The following is a 7,493-nucleotide window of genomic DNA, read 5'->3' as shown; positions in this document are numbered from 1 at the left end:
GTCCGGGCAGGTGAGGTCGATGAGCGTCGGCTCCGGGCCAACCTAGGGGAACGCCGTCGACCAGGCTCTAGCAACGTCATCCGCCGCTGGCTGTACCGCCGCCGGCTGGGCTGGCCCACTGTGCGCAGGGCGCTCCTCCTCCTCCTCCTCGCGGCGCTCCTCCTCCGCGTTGCACTCTAGCTGCTCGAGGTACTCGCCCTCGCGGCGCTCCTCGGCCAACCTTTGCTGCCGCCGTTGCTCGAGGTAGAGCTGCTCCCGAGCCAACGTCGCCGCAAGCCAGATCGGTGGCGCGCTGACCCATTCGCGCACTACCCGTTCCATGAGTAGCTCTCCGGCTTGATGGGGGCGGCGCCGACGCGGCCTTGACGGGGGACGGCGGCCTCAACGGCGGCACGACGCAGTCACCGGCAGCGAAGAGCGCCATGGCCTCCGTCATGCGCGCTTGGTATGCAGCCTCCTCCTCCTCAGCCTTGCGCCGCTCGTCCTCCTCGCTTTCCTGGAGGGCAGCCGCCAGCGCCGCCTGGTAGGCGGCCCCTGCCTCCTGGTCCTCGTCGCGCACGAGAGGGGCGGCGGCGGGGAGCCATGCCGCACGTCGCGAACGCCGCTCCTCCTGGCCTTCTCGTGCTCGGACGCGAACCAGACCTTCCAAGCGGGAGAGTCGGATGCGTAGGCGGGGTCGCGGCGCTGCTCCGGTGTCAGTAGCTGCCGCCGGCGCCGCATCTCCTCCGCGTGCGCCCGCGCCGATTGCGGCTTCACCGGCATTGGGATCCTCTCCGGATCCAAGTGCTAGTCGTGTGGCAGCATCACGTCAGGATATGGGAGGAGGATGCGGTGCTTCAAGTGCCACTTCGCCTGGTGCACTGGGACGCTGATGCGCTGCCGAGGCCGGCGGCAAGACACCGGCGGAGGTGGGGACAGCGCGCGGGAAGGGTTGGCAGGGGCCTTGCCCTTGTTCTTGCCGGAGAAGAAGCCCATGGTGGTGGTTAGGGTTTGTCGTCGACAGGGAAGCACAGAGGTGGCAAGATGGGGACGGGCGTGTGGATGAGGATGAGGACGACCCCCCACCGTAGGCTCGGATTAAAAAAGACCGACCGCCCTCGCTAACGCGTGGGCCCGAGGTCGACGATCATCATTAATAAAGACGACGGAGGTAGTTGGGCGGCCGCCATGTGGCGACGCGGCGGACACCGAGGGGACACGCGGTGCGTCCGCACCGACACATTTGAGCCGTAAATTTGAGCCGGAAATGGGTTCGTGCGGACACGTTTTGGGAATGGGTCGATGCATTCGGCCATTACTTTTGTCCACGTCGACCCAAACGGGCGGACAAAATTGGTCGCCCGTGGAGTAGCTCTAACATGCACATGTGTACCAATAACATACACATGTGGCACCGTAAAACGGAAGGTTTGAGATTGATCTCCTATTAGGCCACTCAATTCTTGCTGAGATTTGGGAAACTGTTAGCCTATCGGATCGTTCGTTTACTGAAGAATAGTGTTTGTGATGATGATCCATTCACCTGCACCAAACCATGCATGATGCATTCACCTATACCAACCCCGGAAGTTTCTCTTAACAAAAATTAAAGAACACTTTTGGACAACCACATTAACTTACACACTTTCTCCTGGTACGGATCACACTTTTGGTCGCTCGAATCTCGATCAAGCATGGCACGTCGGAGGTAGACCCAGCACCAAAGTGGAGGCCGGCGGCTAGGGTCTTCAAAAATGGTTTGAACACAAGCAGCAGCTCCACTCAGAGCGGCAAAGCTCGTTAAAAAATTTGAACCACGGTTTGTGCGGGTTTTGTTCAAACCTAGCGGAGGCACGACTCCAGCTAAGGAGGTAAACCAAGCTTGGGAGTTAACTTTCCTCAAAAAAAAAAAAGCTTGGGAGTTAACTAGCGGTGCCGGCTCCAAGTGCTACTACAATTTTTTTTCCAACACAACGTACCCATTGAGCTGGTACTGTATAAGAGAACAGTGAGTACACTGCTACGCAAGATAAAGATATGGAGGTTATTGATTAGGCCGGCCAGCTTCTGAAAGGCTCAAACGGAAGTATGAAATATTCTTCGATTATCTGTAACGGAAACAGTACCATCTAATTAGTTGATTTTAACGCCCCAACCACCTCTCTCTCTCTCTCTCTCTCTCTCTCTCTCTCGTGTATATATAAGCCAGGCTGTCTCTCTCTTTGCAAAGCTATTCCTTCTTCATTCATAGAAGCACAGCTTGTAGTTCAGCTTTACTTCTGCTTTACCCTACACACAACAAACCATGGATGATCTGGTTAGCAGCTCATCTTTGAAGAGTGTCCTCAGCTGCAGTGAAGCGGAGGCTCAGCCGGAGGAGAGTTCCTGGACCGATTACTTTGTGGATTTCATGATGTCCGAGGAGGAGAAGAAGAGGCAAGGGGCCTCGTATTGCACTTTTGATCAGGAGGAGCTGGAGGAGGAGGAGGAGGGCTCTATGATCTCCGATGCCGCCTCCCTCGCTCCGGCGGCGTTGGCAGATAGGTACAAGGGGCTCAAGAAGCTCAAGAAGAAAGTCTTCAAGGCCCTGGATCATGATGATTCCTTGGAGGATACTGCAAGCTCTCCTGTCAATAGCCCTAAGGTATAGCTACAATTGTGAATTGGCTTCACTTTTTCGTTAAAATTAGACAAGTCCTTGGAGTACATGTATGTAGTTGGTGTTAATTTTGCCTGTTTTGATTTGCTTTTTTCAAGGTCAGTGCTTTGTCACAGCTAGAATTCAGCCCTAAAAGAAGGTGCAATGTTACGGACCTCGCCAAGGTAATTCAGTTAATAATTCATTAACTGATACGTGTTTTCTTGAAATGGTATATAAATTAAATACTTGAGCGATATTTTTCTTTGGAATTGTGGATCTTGTGCCTACATATAGTTGTCAATAATCTGTTAGTTTTTCCTGCATGAAGGGGGCTGGGATTGGCAACGATTACGGGAGAGACGGAATGGACTGTGAAGATGCAGATGCAGTGATGGAAGGAGTGAGCTTTCTGGATCAAAGCCAGAGGGGTATAACTCCATGTGCAGAGCTCAAGGACAAGGGGCTTTGTTTGGTTCCGTTGTCCATGTTGCTGAACTACCAGGGCTAACTTTGAGACTTATATGGCCCTGTGTTTGGAATGCATTATTTTTTCCGAATCTTGTCGGAATTGGATTGCTTCCTGAAATTCCTTCAAAATTTCCGTGAAATCCCTGCGTTCCAAACATGAAGTTGAACATGTGTGTGGTTTACACTGTACAGATATCTGTGGGAAAATTGACCAAAACATACAGTGTGCTGATGATAATGTGGATATTTTAATTAATGAAATATATGTGGATATTATTACAACTGTATTTCATTCTGTCTTCAGCTACAGATTGATGGAGCTCAGCTCGGTATAGTTCACTCACTTTATATTCAAATGAAAACCAAAATAATTAGAACAAAATCTACTAGATGGATGGCATTCTACTGGATATCTCCCTCATTCATGCATATGGTGCGTAAGAAAGAGGTGATGTGGTACCAAATTCAAATATTAGTACTACAAAAATGGCCAACGTGGTTTACACGATGCGTACGTCCAGGGATATAACATAAGTCCTTCGATCGTGGTGAATATATGTTGTCCTCTCTTAGGTGTCACTTGTATTCGATATAACATAAAGTGTTTGTTGTTTCCATAGCGGCTGGTGCACTAGCTTATCAGCATGATAAACTGGGCTATCTACCTAGTACCTACTCACTTGTGTTCATCATATATAGCTACCTTACCATCGATGAGTGGGTCACTTTGCCAAACTTTCCCTCTGTTAATCTTACACCCATGACTTATGGCTGCACAGGGCCGGGGGTTATCCTCCTTTTCCAAAAAAAAACACCCATGACTTTGCACGTGCTATTGAAATCATGAAGAACAGGTCGAGTTATCTCTCTTTTTTTGCAAGGAAAAAAGATTCAGGGTTTATAGGAGTAAGCAATTTCCTTTCTGGAATAGATTGTGGATAATCATGGATCACGCAATGGCCATGCATTAGCTCATGCATTCATGAACTAGGCGGTTAGGAAGTAGCTTTCAGAAAGGAAATAGTTAAAGGCTTGACTGTTGCAAGGGATTGAAAAGGCTAGATGACTTGCTAACAAATCAATTAAATTGAAGGTTTGATATATCCCTGATTGACAGCTTCACCCTATCTTCTTGCTAGTAAAACATTACTTTCCTTCAAATCAATCTTAGGCTATGGGTTTCAAACATGATGCCTGAGCTACATATTTATTTGTGGCCTCTGGTTATTCTTTTTCCATTTTCCAGAACTTCGTGTTCATTCTTATTTTTATTTTTTTGTAAGTTTCATTCTTATTGTTTGCACACATGTAGGTGTAAATGAGGGGGACATTGTTACCGCAGAAATTCTAACTTTCAAGGGTTATGGAAATGGTTGGAATTTTATCGATCACGATTTTTTTGGCAAAGTGATGAGAGTAAATCTAAGTACAAACTAGCTATGTGGGATATACTTTGTAGACCAAATGACCAAGGGGGTTTGGGTATCGAGAACCTTGAAGTAAAGAAAAAATGTCTACTTAGCAAATGACTTTATCGGTTGTCTGTAGAGGAGGATGGTGTGTGGATACATTTATTGCGTAACAAGTATCTGCATTCCAAAACTCTGGCACAAGTTACAGCGCAGCCGACTGATTCTCCTTTTTGGAAGGGGCTGATGAGAACAAAGGTTTCCTTCTTTAATACGAGCAAATTCATAGTCGGGAATGGTCTAATAGTAGATTCTGGGTAGATACTTGGCTGGAGGAGAAGCCTCTAGCCCTACAGTAACCAATGTTATATAACATTGTACAACGTAAAGAAGATTTCATACGTACAATACTAGGCCGAGTTCCCTTAGACATTTAGTTTTGGTGGGTACTGGTGGGGAAAGATGGGATCGATGGCTACATTTAGTGCGTAGGTTGATCGAGGTTAACCTGTCTATTGTGCCAGATACCCTTCATTGAAAACTTTCGGATTCTGACGTGTTCTCAGTAAAATCTATGTATGTAGACTTGATTAACATTGGGCCAATCCCAAAGTCGCTTTATATTTGGAAAATTAAGGTATTTATGTGGTTTGTGCAAAGGGGGTGATTTTAACTAAGGACAACTTGGCAAGACGTAGATGGGAAGGTAGTAAACAGTGTTGTTATTGTGATCATGACGGAAAAAATTCAATACCTTTTTTTTTCTCAAATGCCCACTATCCAGGTTATTGTGACATACAATACATGTGTCATTTAATGTCAGTCCTCCCAATAGCATCTCCGTCTTATTTGGTACCTGGCTAAATGGAGTAGAGCCCAATACAACGGCACAAAGTCGAGTGGGAGATTGTGTATTAATTTGGACCATTTGAAAGTGTCGGAATGATGTTATCTTTAACCGAACAAATGCCACAAATTTTTGCATTGTTCTCTTCCTGGCGTCTAGATGGATCCGTACGTGGCCATTACTCAGTCGTGCGGAAGCCACTGAGCATATGGCCTTTGGGTGCAACCGCTGGGAGACGGTAGCACGAGCTACGTACAATCAGTTTGGATGACGGTCCAATAATATGATAAGTGTTTAGTCATCTTGTCCTATTTTTGTCGATTGTGGCATTTTTCTCTTTTTCTGCTTGCTTGAGAACCCGAGATGAACTTCATAATTTGTCTGATACCCTATCAATAAAATGGATCTGTGCATCGCTTGATATAGAGGCAGGGAGTAATCGTACTTTTCAAAAACCAAAATCAGCTCATGGACTCAGCTATCAGTGAAATAATTTCATGCAATACCAATAAAGGCCTCCCGTGGTGGTTTTAGTGGGAAACCGACTCAAAGAACTCATTATGTTGGTTTTCATGGACCAGTGGATTCACTCCTTATAGTAGTACAGTTTAAAAAAACTCCTTATTGTAGTCAGGTGCAGGAATTTCTCAAACAACTCCATCTCACTACTACAGAAACCCTTACAGGGTAGATAATTAGTGGCGCCCCTATTTTTTAGTATGCATACGAGTGACGCCTAGAAAAACCAGGACACCCATAGTTTTCTACATCTCCTCCTCACTCGCTGGCCCGAAGCCTTGGCAAAGAACCCTGATCTCAGGGGATTCCGAGAACCAAGCAGGCATGACATTCTCCTCTTCACCACCCAAGCTACGACTGGACCTAGATTATGAAGAATGCAAGGGGCATCACCTATAGCTTGGTACGATGTTGCTAGCCCTCACTCCCTAGGTAGGTGGTATACGCCTTTCTAAGATAGTCATGGATGACAAAAGCGGCCACAACTATGTCGACGCTCTAGACAAGATGACCATACCCTGGTCCCATGTCAAGCCACACAGTGCACCCTTCTTGCGAGCCATCTTGGGATACCTGACTTGTTCTCTCGTATTGATCAACCTACCTGTCGTGTTTCACAACTAAATCCATAGGGTGGAAGTCTTCCGCTTCGAGGTCATGGGCCTCGAGAGCCCCATCCATGTCGTCCTCGGCAAGCCCAAGTATGCAAGATTCTTAGCAGCATTGTATTGGTCTTACCACCAGCTAGAGGAGAAAACCCTCAACACTGCGCCCGAGCCTCTGCACGACTCTTACTAGGAAGCATGAAGGCAACAACAACATATTTTGTCCTAACCTCATATTTCAATGGGATCCTAATGGAAATTAAGAGTAATTAAAGTACTCCTTTGAGTCCTTTCACAAAGTATCGGATCAAAACCTTAACAATCAATGAATACATATAATCCTCAAGTCACAATCATTCATTCCCTTTGATACCCTGATTATTTTCACTTCAAGGTCTCCGGTTCCGAACGATAATATGTGCAAATAACTTGCAGGTTAGATTCAATCACATATATATATATATATATATTCAGGAAAACACATATGATCTAGATCTAGATTCATGGCACTCGGGACCTAGTGTCAAGTGTTAAGTAAAGTGAAGTCACATCAACATTAATCTCATAACATAATGGGTACTAGGCATCAAACCCTAACAAATTTGGCATCTATTACATAAAGGATGCCATCTAATTCCCATCCACCGCATGTGCCTACAGAGAAACTACTCACACATGAGTGGGGAGATCATGAAATTAATGATGGAGAAGTGACTGGTGATGGAGATGGCAAATAACCCCCTCCCCGGAGGCTAGGCCAGCCTCAAGACATCCCTCTGAAAAGAGATCAGTGTTGGTGGCAGCTCCATCCTGCAGAAAAATCTGATAAAATCCCTTGAGGATTTTTGGTGCAGAAGGCTTATATAGGCGAAAGGGTGTCTGGAGGTCCGCCATAGGGGCCCCATGTGACGCACCTCACAAATAGGGGTGGGCTTTGGGCCAGGGCCACGTGGAGGCTATGAGCACTCCCTGGCCCCATATTCTAGCTATGTGGCTCTTTTATATGGGAAACTTCGAGCATAAAT

General features: G+C 46.7%; 1 protein-coding gene across 1 annotated transcript; it reads left to right on the top strand.

Annotated features, from left to right (window-relative positions):
- Positions 1–2,201: 2,201 nt before the first annotated feature.
- Positions 2,202–3,375, top strand: LOC123049173 (vascular-related unknown protein 1). Its single transcript, XM_044472152.1, has 3 exons — positions 2,202–2,623; positions 2,737–2,802; positions 2,949–3,375. The coding sequence occupies exons 1-3, from the start codon at positions 2,285–2,287 to the stop codon at positions 3,126–3,128; spliced, it is 585 nt and encodes a 194-aa protein (XP_044328087.1). The 5' UTR covers positions 2,202–2,284; the 3' UTR covers positions 3,129–3,375.
- Positions 3,376–7,493: the final 4,118 nt, after the last annotated feature.

Source organism: Triticum aestivum, chromosome 2D (genome assembly GCF_018294505.1).
Source record: "Triticum aestivum cultivar Chinese Spring chromosome 2D, IWGSC CS RefSeq v2.1, whole genome shotgun sequence".
NCBI classification, from domain to species: Eukaryota; Viridiplantae; Streptophyta; class Magnoliopsida; order Poales; family Poaceae; genus Triticum; species Triticum aestivum.
The sequence above is the reverse complement of the archived record's forward strand: the minus strand, read 5'-3'. Positions and strand labels throughout refer to the sequence as shown.

Bases quoted from the DNA above. Each gene is read 5' to 3' on its own strand.
- LOC123049173 (XM_044472152.1), top strand. From the start codon at position 2,285: ATGGATGATCTGGTTAGCAGCTCATCTTTGAAGAGTGTCCTCAGCTGC. The intron at 2,624-2,736 runs GTATAGCTACAA...GCTTTTTTCAAG, and splicing joins CTCCTGTCAATAGCCCTAAG to GTCAGTGCTTTGTCACAGCT. The intron at 2,803-2,948 runs GTAATTCAGTTA...TCCTGCATGAAG, and splicing joins ATGTTACGGACCTCGCCAAG to GGGGCTGGGATTGGCAACGA.